Source organism: Podarcis raffonei, chromosome 1 (genome assembly GCF_027172205.1).
Source record: "Podarcis raffonei isolate rPodRaf1 chromosome 1, rPodRaf1.pri, whole genome shotgun sequence".
NCBI classification, from domain to species: domain Eukaryota; kingdom Metazoa; phylum Chordata; class Lepidosauria; order Squamata; family Lacertidae; genus Podarcis; species Podarcis raffonei.
Window position 1 is genome coordinate 77,586,154 of NC_070602.1, and position 14,977 is coordinate 77,601,130.

A 14,977-nucleotide genomic window follows, 5' to 3' on the forward strand; every position below is an offset into this window, starting at 1 on the left:
CTCTGATCAGGATCTTAAAAATGCAGGAAATGGTGGCTTTTCCTGCATTTCCTCAACTTTTGGTTTCTTCTCTGTAGGGAGCAGATCAAGAGGGTGAAGGACTCTGATGATGTCCCGATGGTATTGGTGGGAAATAAGTGTGACCTTCCAGCCCGGACTGTGGAAACCCGGCAAGCCCAGGAGCTGGCTCGGAGCTATGGGATTCCCTACATAGAGACATCAGCCAAGACTAGACAGGTAGGTAGCGGGCAGGTGTGCAATTACTTTCCACCTTTGGAACGAAGAGAAGAATCCAGCCTGTACTCCAAGAAATCGTCTTTTAGTGTGTTCTTCTAGCTCTCTTCTATGAAAACCGAGTAGAGGATTTCTAAAGCTTTGGGTGTGTGAACCAGATGGGGATTCTGCTATCCCCATATCACATCTCAGCAAGTTGCAGATTTGGTGTGTCCAATTATTGAGACTGAACGAGCGTTTGGCCCCAATTTTCAGCAAGAGCACAACTTTCATAGTGTAGCCTTCCAAGTTTAGAAGCCTGCTCTGAGTGTTTTTCTGCCCTCTCTCTGGCTGGGAGAAACTGTCCAGCTGTTCTAGTAATGGCAGAAAGCCCTGTCTCCCCACCCTTCTCTGCCACTCCCTTCCTTGTAGCCTGCTTACCTTCATGTGTTGTACAGAAGGATGGATGTTGGGCTTTCCTTTTCCTTTGTATAAGACTGCTGCATGATTGACAGTAGTGAGGCTGGCACGTAGCCCCACTGAGCAAACGCCACACATGTGCTGTCGGTCTCCTAGTGCTCCAGCTGCTAATTACGCAGCAGGTTGTGTGGCCTCTGCTGATGGCCCCTGAGCGCTGGGGAACATAAGTGTGAATTACAGAGGCTGGGATTGAGAATGATTTTTCCATTAAGGCGATGCTCGGATAAAGCTGGCAAGTAGCCTGGCTCAGCTACTGGCTGCAGTCTTCTAAGTGACAGCGAAGACAAGGATTCAGCCGGAGGCAGTGGTTCGCTAGGGACTCTCACTCTGCTGTTCTGCACAAGCCATTTCCTGTGCCCAAGTTTAGGCACCTATGTGTTCTCTCAGTTAATGGTCTCGCCATGGAGGCATGAGGTCAGATAAAGTGGGCAGTGCAGAATACACAGAAAATGCTGCTGTGCTCATGGGAATAACCAGTGCTATTTTTCCAGAAAAAGAGGAGACAGATCTCACCTCTTGTTCTCTTACAGTGGCAGTGGCACCCACCTGAGAGGTGCGTTCTGGCTGGAGGCAAAAAGCACAGGGAAATAGCAGTTTGCCTTATCCTTGTATGGCCTGTAGTTTATACCTGGCTCTCTCCATGTGATTACAGACCCACAGGCAGTACAGATGTTTGTGTGAAGAGATAGGTCAGTCTGTGAACCAGTTGCTGGTTGAACTGGTGTGTTACTAGTTCACAACCACAGGGTATTGTGTGTGTTCTCGATTTCTGGAATCAAACATCCATATTTCCAAGTACTCATCTATACTATAAAGAAGTAGTGTTTGTTTTCTTCACTAGTGTCCATGCATTCAGAACCAACCCCATTGACAGCAGAAAATGGATTCTTAGCAACTCTCTTGAATGGACCCTTGGTGTTGATGAATATGTATGTGCGTGAGAGGGAGGAGTTTGTTCTCAAGACACTTTGTTGCTCTCTCGCAGGGAGTTGAAGATGCCTTCTATACTTTAGTGCGGGAGATCCGGCAGCACAAACTACGCAAATTGAATCCCCCAGATGAAAGTGGCCCAGGCTGCATGAATTGTAAATGTGTGATATCATGACTAAGGTAAGATGGTGGGGAAATGAACAAAGCATGTAGGGAAAATGTCCACTTCCCCAAATCATCGACTGCAACTTAAGTGCTTGAAGAGTTCCTTTTACCTCCTGAATGGGGCAAAACCAGAAGCAATGAGCATTAAAGGCACTGTGCTGAGTTCCTCAGTCTTGTTCGCAGTGGGTGATTCCCTTAGTTGTTCATATTTATGAACTAGATCAGGCATCCCCAAACTTGGCCCTCCAGATGTTTTGGGACTACAGTTCCCATCATCCCTGACCACTGGTTCTTATTAGCTAGGGATGGTGGGAGTTGTAGTCCCAAAACATCTGGAGGGCTGAGTTTGGGATGCCTGAACTAGATGGTGTCCCTCAAGCATTTTGGAAGGTAGGGTGTGGCTGGTGCAGTTTGCAGCCTGTGTTTTACAGTTCTAAAGCAATTAAAAGTGTGTTTTGATCACAATTACTGGGGGAGATGCTTCAGACTAGACTGGCTTACTGTCAAAGATGAGTATGAATATCTACATTGACTGTATGGAACTTAATGTATAATCTACCCTTCCTGTGTAGCTGAGCAGTAAGCAGAGTTCTTCCCTTCTCTATGGAAGCAGCAGCTTGTGTGTTGCTTTATCTAAAAAAAGAAACTTAATTCTACTCTGCCTGAAAAAATTATGACAGAAGAGTCAATGGATGTCAAGTCGGTTGGGATCTCCCAGCAGACCCCATTCTTGAGCTGTACCTAGGGCAGCTATTGTTGTTTTAAAGGGGGGTTTCCAGATGTGCAAATAATCCAGATGTCTGAGAGCATTTCCTCTGGCCGGGGTTGTGAGTTTGGTTGGGTGGGGGGCCATTTCCTGTTCTTTTGCTGCTGAAAGTGCACAGATGAATCCCAAACGCTCCTTAAACTGCCTGCCCTGAGAGAGATGCTACTGCCAACAGCTTGTGGGGAGGAGAAAGCCCTGTTCTTGCCAAATGTGTGTTCATTTCAACACCCCCATTCACTACCCTCGTTGTTTGTGGAATGTCAAGGTCTGGCCTTCCTGAACTCCCCTCTTTCTCTCTCTTACTAGAAAGCTGCGCCAGTGAGGAGTGCATAACTTGGCAATATGCTTATAGGTGTGGTCCTGACTCTTTTGTGGAGGAAATGGGAGCTGGTTTTCCCGTAATTATCTGCAGTGCAAATGGGATCCAGCTTTATGTTGGACAGCATCTTTCTGAAAAAGCAAGCTGTCCCCATAAGACTTTGGAGAATTGCATAAGCAGGGGTAAAGCTACAGGAAGTGTGATGTCTAGGATTCATAAAAGGGGAGCAGTGGAGTGACAGGGTCATGCAAAAGAATAGCTTTCCAGCCGTAGAAAGCTTCTTGCAAGTTTTTATCCCACCACCACAGGTCCTATCTTTACAGAAGGTGAATTTCCCTTTTTTGGTTGCCATGCTGTCTGTTCATGTAGCATTTGTATCTTGTAATCCCCTATCTTCCAGCGTTTCATATTAGAATTGCATATTATGCTTAATGCTGGGAATAGTGTTTGGCTGCTGTGGCTATATTTCCTTCCTCTTTGTCCTAATGATGGCAAAAAAAAAAAAATACTGAGTTTGAGCCATTTCTGTCCACATGACCTGTGTCCAGCCTCATCTTATATCTGCCTTGAGAAAAGCAGCTTAACACTGAATGCTAGACCTAGAAGGATGAATATATATTATGATAGCCAGGCCTTAGCCTTCTTCATAGATAGCTCAGTTGGTAGAGCATGAGACTCTTAATCTCAGGGTCGTGGGTTCAAGCCAAAAGGGTTTCCTGCATTGCAGGGGTTGGACTAGATGATCGTAATTTTCCCTTCCAACTTTGCAGTTCTATGATTCTAAGCTGCCCCATGTGTATGCAGAGTTCAAGTCCACCTTCTGAGTTTCCAGAAAGGTGGTACTTCAAGGAAACGAGAGGGCAGCCACACATGCATTCATCTCTTCATTGCCCAACACAAAGCAGAGCTGAGATCATAGTGGACTTAAAGCCTTCTTCTGTCTTCTAGTATTAAAGTAGTAGTAGCTGTGAGACAGCAGAGCCATTTCCAGTGCCGTAACTGTGAAGGGAGCAGCAGACAGTAGCCCTCCATCCTTTGGATAGTTATTTACAAGGCTGGTGTTATGCACTAAAAACAGGGGATGGTACTGTTACTGCTAAAGCACGTGATGGAAGGCATCACAGATTGGGCCATGCATTCTCTCCAGATTTGCCTATATTGGAATCCCATGGCTAGGCCAATATCCACATGCAGCAAACACTGTATGCTCAGTGGATGGGTAAATCAAAGAACTTGGGTAATGGACTTTAAGAGTCACAGCATCATCCTGAGGATACTAAAGAGTACTGCACCCATTTTTCCTGCAAGAAATGGAACCTCAATGAGAAGTTCAGCATTACCAAATATTCTACAATTACTGACCCAAACATTCTTCCTTCATATTCCTAGTTAAACGTTGATAGTATTTTTATACTGTTTTTAAAAATTTGCTATGCTTCTTAAAACAGCACAGCTCAATGGTAGTGAAAGATGAGATAGGCATGGCCAAGTGACTGGAAATTAAAGCAGTCTTGATGCTTTCTGTGGCCAGCTAGTGTTGTAAGTTGACTGACAAAGAGTCTCCACTGTGACATCATATTTAAGCCAACCTGTCACCGCCACCAGCAGGTATTGAATGTCATACATGGGAAGCTTTTAAGCTACTGCAGCCGATGCCATTCTTTTTCAAGGGAGACCATTCACACAGTCGCCTGTAAATCATTGAGGGGCAAGACACCATGTGTTATATACACGAACATGGGAATCTGGACTTAAATCTGGTTTAGGAAGAAACTGACTAATTCAGACCTCTTCCCAGAAGAGAGCCATTGCTATTAAAATGCTGGCAAAATTTAGTGAACTTTGGGTTGTGTTCATATGATTCCCTGCTGCTCTCCCATCCCACTGACCTTCTTAGCTTCTTCATGGTTGCTGTGTCATGTGCTTTCAAACCATGCCATTAAAAGTTGGAAGGAAGTAGAGTCAGTAAAAGTAGGGGGGGGGAGAGAATTCTCAGTAGCTATTAAGTTCAACACCCCAAAATGCACTCGGCACTAAGCAATTTGCCCTGTTGTGTAGTAGGTAGCTTTTTAACAGCTGCATGAACTTACTGCTCTGCTTGTCAAGAGTCAGCTGTAACAGAGCACCATCTTCTTATTCTAAGCATTAGCTGTTTGCTGCAGAAAGGCCGCTCCATGAGTGGTAACATGCCTCAAGAGTTGTTGCGCCCAGAGTCCACACCATCAAACCTTGAGAAAAGAGCACACTGGAGAAAACCGTGTCATAGAGCTGCTTTCTCCAAAGCAAACTGTCCCCCCTCTGGATTTCTCTTATTCTGCAAAGTTATTTTCTGTGTCTTTTGGCATTGTTTAAAACAGTGTGGTAGGAAGAATGCAAAGTGTCCGTTTAAAGGTTTCTGAAGTGTGTTATATATTGGGAAACCATGTGTGCTTAAGGAAATGGTGAGCTGTTCTAATATCTGTCTTCTCTGTTCACCAGCTGACCAGACTGTGACTTGGAGGGATTTCCACTGTGTAGTGCAGAGACAGAGGCGACATGAAAGAAGAATCAAGTGGATTCAAGGGAAGGGGACAGACGAGATGGTGTCTGCAGGCCCCAAGAGCTCTGCACAGACTGTCTCAAAACTTCACCAAGGCCTGCAATGAACTATTTTTTATTTTTGAAACGCTCCTCTCCTTGCCTCCCTCCCCCTCCTGGCAACTTGTACAAAGCCACAGATGGAAGTAAATTATTGTATGATGGTCTTGACACTGGTTTCTGCATCTCTGTCCCTGTTCCCGAGGATTGACTGGCATTGCCTGTTCTTCTGGAGCAGGCATTGGCAGAGGGGAGGGGGAGGCCCATGCAGAGCAGCCAGGCAGGTCGCTGCTTCAGCCTCTTTGAGCTCGCCTCCTTGGCAGGGGCCAAAGCCGAGTTGGATCTGTGGCTGTGCCCTGGCCTGCTGCTTTTCTTTCAAGAAGCCTTTTACAGAAAGGGAGCAAATGTGGGTTGAGTGGCTCCACCACTGTATCTCAGAAAGAGAGTTAGCTGTGGCCTGCAGAAGATCATACCTCTTCAGAAAGCATTGCCAAGAAATTCCACCCACTGACACTCTGTCATTCTATAGTGTGGTAGGGAAACTCTCTACGGGTCTCAGCCATTTCTGGGGGTGAGGTGGGGGAAGACATATAAACATACCTCCTTTATGAATGGATTCTAAGCCAATTCTCAAACTGCTGTTCCCAGAGTTGGGTTTCATTTACCTTTGCCCCTGTTGGTTTACATTGGCATAAACATGGAAGATGATTCCTTCTCGTTGTTCTTGGCAATTGTTAATTCTCCCCTGCGCTAGAACAACCCAGTGAGTTTTCTCTGCAGAGAGTCGTTCTGCCTGGTGAAAGTTCCCTGCAGGCCTGGAGTGGGGGGGGGGAGGTGAAGAAGGGGAGAGAAGGGGGGTGTTCCTTTGCAGCATGTCACTCCCCCCCCCCTTTGTGGTGTTGGGAGGACTTGTGTGTATGTGTAAATATATAAATGACTATACAGCAGCTTGTTGATTGCAACTGAAGGATGTTTGATTCTCCGTTTTAGTCTCTGTGTTTCACTGAGCCCAACTTCTGTTTCATCCATTAATTACCTGATGGAGTTTGAAGGAGAACAGCTCTTTCTTGTCCCTTTTGTGGGGGGGGGGGGCATTGGGAGCTGTGCTGTCTTTCTTCCCCCGGAACCATTGTGTCTTATGAAGGGGTGGGGAGGGGTGCCTAATGGACAAGAAATGGTCACTTGTTGGCTTTCTTCTTTGTTGTAAGTTTGGCCATTTCCTGAGCAGTTTTTTATGCTTGTTGCCTGTGCTGGGGCTGACTGCATTGATGTGCTTGTTGCAAATCTTGTGAACTTCCTGGAGGGGCAGCTGGTCTCTGGAGGCACAGGAGTGTGTTTCCTTGTTCCTGCTCTGACCTCTTCTTTCCTTTGCAGCCGCTGTGCCTATGCTGCTGCATGCACAGCTCAAATTCCTGCTCTTCAGGTAGCAGCTCCTCTGTATTAATGTGACTGTACCAATTATACTTGCTGTTTTGTTAAAGGTTTTGCCAGTAAGATAGTGAAGCCAGGTGCTCGGCCCTAGCTGAGCTAAGGGAAACAAGTTCCTTCCAATAATTAGGTGACTGGTGTGGATTTTTAAAGGGGGGGGGTCGATCCAATGTTGGAGGTGTAAAAGAGAACCCAAATCTAGCCTTAAATGTCATTAAAAAGTGTTGTTCTCAAAAGTGTGTTTATTTTTGAAGTTGACTATTTGCATGTTGCATCTCGCTGGTTTGATGCCTTTTTTCTAAAGTTTGCAGAGTATTAAGTCACCTTTTTGTGCTGCATCTGAAGATAGGACTACACGCTCTCACTCTTAAAAACAAATGCTCAGAAATCTGTCCTATCTTAGTCCCACCTCCATGGTTGATCTTCTTGAACCGAGGCTGTCTTTGGGAGAGGGATAGCTGTTGCTTGGTAACAAAGATGACTCAATACAGTTGCACACTCTCTTGACAAATTATTATTATTCCTACCTTTGTGGATAACTTCTATTCTCTACAGCAGGGGTAGAGAACTTGTAGCCATCTACAGCTCCCATCAACATGGCCAATAGCAAGTAGTTGAGCAACATGGAGAAAGCTAGTTTCCTCACCCCATGCTACAGGTTTGTTGGATCATGCAACCTTAACAAGGCTACAAATGAACACTTGCTTGAGGCTACTACAAAAGCAGAAATGGTGAGCAGGATCTCCTATGGGGCTCTTTGCAATTACTTCTCATTATCTCAGTTTGGCATGGCATTTGGTGGGGAAAGCATCTTTGTACATAGGTCTGCTGTTATAGACTGAGATACATGGGCACATAGGTGTGTACACATACCTGGACAGCAGATAGTGGCTAGATATCCAACTACTGATTCAGAGCTGAGGACAGAGGCAGCCTCTATAGTTCTGCCATTTGTTAAACAAGCACCTGTAGCAGGGGTATGATGATGGGAGAAATAAATATGGCACAAAGCTGCTATTGTTCCTTGGATACTTTTTTTGGTTCCTTGAATACCTTTTTTACAGTGAGGTAAGCATGATGTGAGGTTGTCTAAACTGCTATATCACCACAGTCCCACCACAACAGATGTGCAGAAGGAGGCATGAATAATCTGACAAGGCAAACGTTAGTTTTGCCCTCATGGTGGTCTTCACGCATGCAGCTGGCACCAGGATTCTGAAGACAACAAATGGGACAGGGCCCTTATGCCTTCCTGTTTTCTAAAGGTCTGCTAGTACAGTACTATTCCAACCCATAATTGAAGTTTGAGGGTGAAAGAGTCCCCCACACTTAGGGAAGAGGGGTTACTGCATGTGAATCCAAGTGAGTGACTTTTTTTCTTTATGGAACTGATGCTGGATCCCTTTAGAGAGCAGAAGAAATTCCTTTCTGTCAAGGATAGCCCGCCTTGCTCCTGAATTCAACCAAGCTGGAGAAATCCACCTAAGAGCTGGCATAGGGAACTGGCTCATTTGTTACTGCCAAGCTTCAAAAAAAACCCTAAAAGATGAGTGAGAAAACCCACATTTAAATCTAAATCACAGGCTTGAACAGCCGCAACCTTCATCTGTAAATTTTTCCTCCTTGCTATATGCAGTTCTAGCCTGTTATGATAGAAATGTATCTAACAGAACAGACTAATGATAGGTTGAAATTGTCCAAGCTAAAGGAAAAACATAGGTTCTACAGCTGGTCTGATGAACAGGCTTCACTATTGTTCTGTTTTCCCTGCTGTTGCGTTTAAGTTAAAAATAGGACAAAGAGCCATGCTTGGGCCTAAGTCCACTCCAGGCCCTACTTAGCAGCCATTATTCAGGACTGACTCATTGACTGATTAACAACACAGGCAGGAACTCTTCACAAAGGGCGGGGAAAAACATTGGCTACCACTAAAAATAATAATTGGAGCACCAGGTTGCAAAACTCATGTGAACAATGGATGTACAAGTCTTGAGGGCCTCCAGTGCAGTTAGCACTTTCCCTCTGAACCAGTTCAGAATGTTGCTGCTGTTGTCCAAAGTCTCATGTTCAAACTCAGTAGTGCAGAGTCTAAAAGAGAGGATTCTCTACCCCCCCACCTCCACCCCCAAAAGAGGTATGTGTACTCATGCTTATTCCAGATGTTCTGGTTTGCTTGAAAACAATATATTGCAAACTTGAAGACAAGTCATAACATGGAAAAACTATTTTTAAAATCCAAAATGTCTAAGCAGGGTGGGGTAGTGCCCTCTTGTGGCTGCAGCAGTCTCTGCCTTCATCTTCCTTTGGTAAGGGAAGTCTCTCTGCAAGTTGTCTCCTGTTCCACTTTCTATGTAAACATTTGTGAAGAGGACTGCCACTGCACAAAGAAGTTAAATTTGCACTTTGGTCCTAGCCCTGTGAGAGCATTTCTTGCTCAAAGCTTAAAGGAATTAATTGTAAGGAGCACCTCTTGCTTTCAAGGGAGCTGATATGTAGGAGAATGTCATGGCACACAGTGTGCTTATTAAGAGAAGGCGAATGTAACAACACTTCCAGCTGGTTCTGCAAAAGTAGAAGCTAGCTTATTAAGCAAGCAATGCTAATTAAGTACTAGCTAAAACACTCCTGTGATACATAAAATCCTTCAGTGAGCACAGCAAGAATTCTTAAGTTATATCTTTTCATTTAAATTAGCAGGATATTTCCGTTAACCTAAACACATTCACTGGACGTTTAGTGGCAAAGTTTTTTTTCCTTTTTTAGCCAACTAAGACAGTAAACCTGCACCTGGAATATCCCACTAAAGCCACAAAGACAGACAAAGTTGCACAGATGGAGGGAAAGATTGTAACCTAGCCTTCTTCCCAACTTCCTAGTTTCTGTGCAGTGAATTAAATTACCCGCTATGTCTGAACTGCAGACACAGCAGTGGTTGGTTGTGGCAACTAGGCTTACATTAAACTCAAGGATTTTTTTTTAAGTACCCTATCCTTAGAACCAAATATTCCATTCAACATAAGTATCTGATGATTGCTGTTTTGAGAATCAATAAAGATTTCAGTCTCCCCAAGCAGCTTAGTGTGTTTCAAACACCTGTGCCCTCCCTCTCAGATTGCTTCCACGTGGTTCCTCTCTCACATAGCAAGCAATTCAGAGGCAAATACCTGCTTGTGGAGCCTCCTCTGTGGTTCACACCCACACTTTAAAAAGCTGTCAGCACAAATGGCGACAGTGTGAAGACACCCACACTGTGAGCACAGAAATGTCTCAAAGCATTTCAAAAGCAGCCTTCATCGATGGCACTTGAAATATGCAAACTTCCAAGGTTCACAAGGTGCTGCATCAAGCTGCAGAAAAAGAGCAGCAATGGCAGTGATTTTCACAGCCCATTCAGTAATATAAACATTGCAGTTGCTGTTTCCCCACTGCACTTGCATACAGTTCCAGTAACTTAAAACTGAGGGGAAAAGATATGCATTATTTAACTGATTTTGATTTTCCTCGCTTGAGACCAACATAGCAACCAATAACACAATAGGCATCTTCAAGGACCCGCATGTTGTACACATCTTTTGCATCGGCTACTATTGCCTAAGAACATTAGAGCAGACATGTATCGGACATGAGGACTATCAAGTCCAGCATCCTCTTCTCACAATGGTCAATCAGATGAATATGATGAAGATAAGAGTTTGGATTTGATATCCCTCTTTATCACTGCCCCAAGGAGTCTCAAAGCAGCTAACAATCTCCTTTCCCTCCCCCCCCCCAACAAACACTCTGTGAGGTGAGTGGGGCTGAGAGACTTCAGAGAAGTGTGACTAGCCCAAGTTCACCCAGCAGCTGCATGTGGAGGAGCGGAGAAGTGAACCCGGTTCACCAGATTACGAGTCTACCGCTCTTAACCACTACACCACACTAGCTCTCTTGTAGATGCCTACAAGAAACCTAGAAGCAGCACAGGAACCCAGCAGCACTCTGCACACTGCTGCTCCCCATTAAGTAGTATGCAGAGGCATAACGTCACCAATACTGGCGATAGTACACAGCTATCATGGCATTAATAGCTTTATCCTCGATGAAATTGCCCAGCTCCCTTTTAAAGCCATCAGTCTTGCTGACCATTGCTAACAATACCTTGTGGTAGTGGATTCCGTTTATGTCCTTTTGTCTTGAACCTTCCCATATTCCGTTTCATTGGATGATCTCATGTTCTAGTATTAACAAGGGAGAAAAAACTTACTCACTTTCTCCCTGCCATGCATAATTTTATAGACCTTTACGTATCAGCAACAAATAGCAAAGCTGAAATTAGCTGCTTATGGAAGAAAACACAAAATCCATCTGAGATGCATGTGATTGACATCTGATCTGCACTGTAGAGGGGAACAATCTGTAAAACTGAAGAATTTGCAAATTATTGCCATCCTTGTAAATTATTGCCGTACTTTAAGTAGTGTTCTACCTTTTCAGAACCAGAAGCTCAATTGTGCATTTAGGGCCCATTCCTTTGTCTTTTTAAAGGCTATATATATGTGGTTCTGTTGTGACCCAAGTTCAGTCAGGCTGTTATGCAGCAGCGAGTCATGACCCACGACTTGCAGACAAGTTTTAGTTTATCGGGTCACAGGCCACAGCCTACAACTATTGCATATTCTTAGCGTGAAGTACTATAGAAGCAGAAAACTAGAATTTGCCTGCCATTAGCCCAGAAAGGATATTAACCATCCCGGGAGACACAGACACACACACACACACACACACACACACACACACTTATAGTACTGTCCACATGAAGGCAACTCCAAAGTTTTGGCACCATCCCAGCAAAAGATTACCTGAAATCATTGCTCCCCAGCTACTACAGAGTGTCTCCAAGCAAAATACATCCTTAGCCAAGGGAATAGTGCTGACAAGCAGTGATCTAGCAGTGTTCCATGTTGGATACAAATATTACCTTTCAGGCTTGGCATACCTGGTGCTGCAATAGTTAGGCCAAATTTATTCTAAGTAAGATTCATAGGATGAAAATGGTGAATAACTTCTAGTTCCCCTCCCCTCCTCTCCACATCTAACTTCTTCCAGCAGCCATAGGAAGAGGCCCAGTGCCCATGGGAACTCTTGGTGCTCTCTAGCTGAGTGGCTTAGCCCAGCCCAGCCCAGCCCAGCCCAAGAGCTCAGCACAAGAAGGGATGTGAGAAATAAATCCACACGTGTCAAATTACAGAATCAATTTGCAGCCATTTGTGCTAAAATTTAACTGTTATTACAACCATGTAAAACACAGCATTTGAACACTGTACAGTCCTTCTGGATCAGAATAAAAAAGTGAATGGTTTTTGTTTTCCCTCCCACCCCCCACCCCAAGCATATACATAAAAAGGCATGAAAGCAATAATACAATACACGGAGTTACAGAGGAAGCTCTCAAGAAGTGTAAACAAGAATAGCAATTAAAATGTAATAATAAAAAAAGACAATGGCAGCAGAGCGATCAAAGTGCACAAAAGGACCAATCTACTGAACTGCAGAGGTTACAAGTTTCAACAATGGAAGAGTTTCCAGAACCTCCATGCTGAATTTCTGCCACATGGGTGTACTGTTTCTGCTCAAAAAGTGTTGGATCTGATCCAACCCCTAGCTGAACATTAAAACTAAATACATCTCGGGCTACATGCACACCATTTGGGGAGGGGGGAGGGAGTATTTTCCTGAGTTCCTAAAGAAATACCGGCTCCATTCCCCTTACTTAGGAAGGCTGTAGGAGCCATTCATTGTTTGCTATAGAGCAGGTGAAGTTGCTGTTGGCCTACTTGCACAGGTAAGCGTCTTTGCACTGAATATTCCACAGCCCCCACCAAGCACACACATTATTTTCAAGGGAGATATTGTACTTGTCCTGTCTTGACTTACAGTGGGCATGCTCCTATAGCAAAAGGTGGCAAACCTGAATAGGAAATAATGGCATCAAAAGAAAAATACCACTAGCAAACCTCTCTAGAGCTCACTTCGCAACTAGAGGTGGTAAATGCATTGTTGTCCCAAAGTAGGAAGCATTAAGCTTACAAAACATCATGTAAAATAGTGCCTAAACTAGATACTGTTGAAATCCAAGTCGTTTTCTGCATATGACAGTCTAGTTTGTACAAGGGCATCCCTAATGTTGCTAGAATACTGGACAAAAAGTTGCTCCTTTTCTAACTCCTCACTAGTCCTCTTCAGCTGAGACAACCTGAAAAACAGATTGTGTGATGAAAAACTACTATCTTGGTTAAATACCCTCTCTTACCTTTCCATGTAAGATGCACTGTACTAGTCCCTCTTGCATCCTGTTTGGAGTCTGTTTTACACTCTTGCATTACCTAATCCTCTCTTTTTGCTGCAGGCATCCCAGCTGAATTCTTTAGCATTCTGGTCCACTTCCATAATGTCTCAAAGGTCTTTCAGCAGGAAATTTAATTGTGCTGTTAGAGCAGAATCAAATTGGTTTCCTATCTGCACGTGACACTGAACTAAAATTTAGGGTGGAGAATTTCAGGCATGCGCACCAAGGTAAGCTCTCTTATGCCCCTTGTCACTCTCACATTTGCTTTGGTCCCAGTGCCATTTCCAAGAGAGAGGTTGCTGGGATTTGAGGGAGTTTCGGGGGGGGGGGGGGGAGTAAATCAGCAAGGGAAACAAAGTACTGTGCCCTCCTTTCTACTGTTCCACTTTGAAACAGCCGCTTCCAAACTAGAATTGGAACAGGCCACTGGCAGAGAAGAATGTTTGCATGAGCTTGACAACAAAGTCCCTCAACAAAGAGATTTAGACAATAACTGCAGATAGAGAATGCTTCCACCTGGGTTTTAACATGAGAATGCTGCACACAGGGAATGTTGCACATATGAACATCAGAGATCCTACTGGGTAGGCATTGTTTATCAGTTTTTACCTGGGTGGCTGTACTGCCTAGGGAAATCGTACATTTTAAATACATCTAACATTAACTACTATTTCATCCAGGTTTTACTAATACCTGCACAACTGTTATTATCTGAATGCCTTTTCAAAGTACAATATGCACTGTGACCAACTCCTATATGTAAAGTTACATTTTACATTTCTAATGTAAATAAGACAGTTACACCTCTAAAGCATAAACAAGATGGGTGGATAGCCTGCCTTCTCCTCTAGGTATCTACCTAACTTTGGGTAGGACCAGAGAGTTGATTTATACATTTTCCTAGTAACCTTACACATGGTTAATGTCTGCTGCAACTCCTCACAGAGGTTCACCCCCCCTTGCAGTGATCTGTGGGTTGCTCAAGTTATTGGCTTGAGAAGTGTCATGCCTTAAGAAGGTGATACAAAGTCTGCTCCTCTTTGAGGATTTGCCCCTTTTAAGAAGCACGCGGATTAAATAAAACTGTAGACATTTCTTGGATTTTGCTGTGTTTCAAGGAGAGTAGCCCAGCAAAGAATCCTGCATCTTTTGATCAATTGCATGGAGAAAAATGACTTGTCCTCCTTGGTTCACAGCAAATCAGGCCATGATACTGTCATTTTTAGAGATTCTTTACCCTTAACTCACATTTGTACTCCCTCCCATTGTAAGGAAAAGTTGAAAGTGTTAGAGCTTTCCTGCAAGGCCAGTTTAGTGAGTCGTACATGCATTGCAATTCTTTTTTTCTTCTGAAGATGCAAACAATCTGATCAGCATATGCAATCAATATAAAGACAAAAAGTAACCCAAGATTCTTAAGGAATCCCTTAAGAGAAGCAGCTCATTGCCACAGGCTTATGACCAGAGGGGGCCGGGGGGGGGCAGAGGGACCATGAATGCCCCAGTATGAATCAAGAGAAAAGGAAAGGCTCCAAAAGAAACAGCTGGAAAGCCAATGGGTGGAGGAAAGTGACTAGTTCATAGAGTATATTTGGTCCAGAGTCTGCTCTGTTACAGTTCATTTTGTTTCAAAGTGTCCCTTGATTCTTGTGCAGTTCTTTGGGAGTTTGCAGTAGACAGGGGCACAAAAAAAGCTAGGACAACGAAACAACAACAGCCAGCTTGGTTCTGCTGCTTGAAAAAGGACATGCACACAGATAGGCACCGTGGCTCG

At 44.1% G+C, this 14,977-nt stretch overlaps 1 protein-coding gene across 3 annotated transcripts in view; it reads left to right on the forward strand.

The window, feature by feature from the left end:
- The window catches only part of HRAS (HRas proto-oncogene, GTPase), a 64,401-nt gene extending 57,287 nt beyond the window's left edge, over positions 1 to 7,114 (forward strand). For all 3 annotated transcript variants that reach the window (XM_053395412.1, XM_053395397.1, XM_053395407.1), the window contains exons 4-6: positions 78 to 237; positions 1,679 to 1,803; positions 5,352 to 7,114. In XM_053395412.1, coding sequence (XP_053251387.1) covers positions 78 to 237; positions 1,679 to 1,798 — 280 coding nt within the window. In that variant the 3' untranslated portion in view covers positions 1,799 to 1,803; positions 5,352 to 7,114. The remainder of the gene's footprint in view (positions 1 to 77; positions 238 to 1,678; positions 1,804 to 5,351) is intronic.
- The last annotated feature ends 7,863 nt before the right edge of the window (positions 7,115 to 14,977 follow it).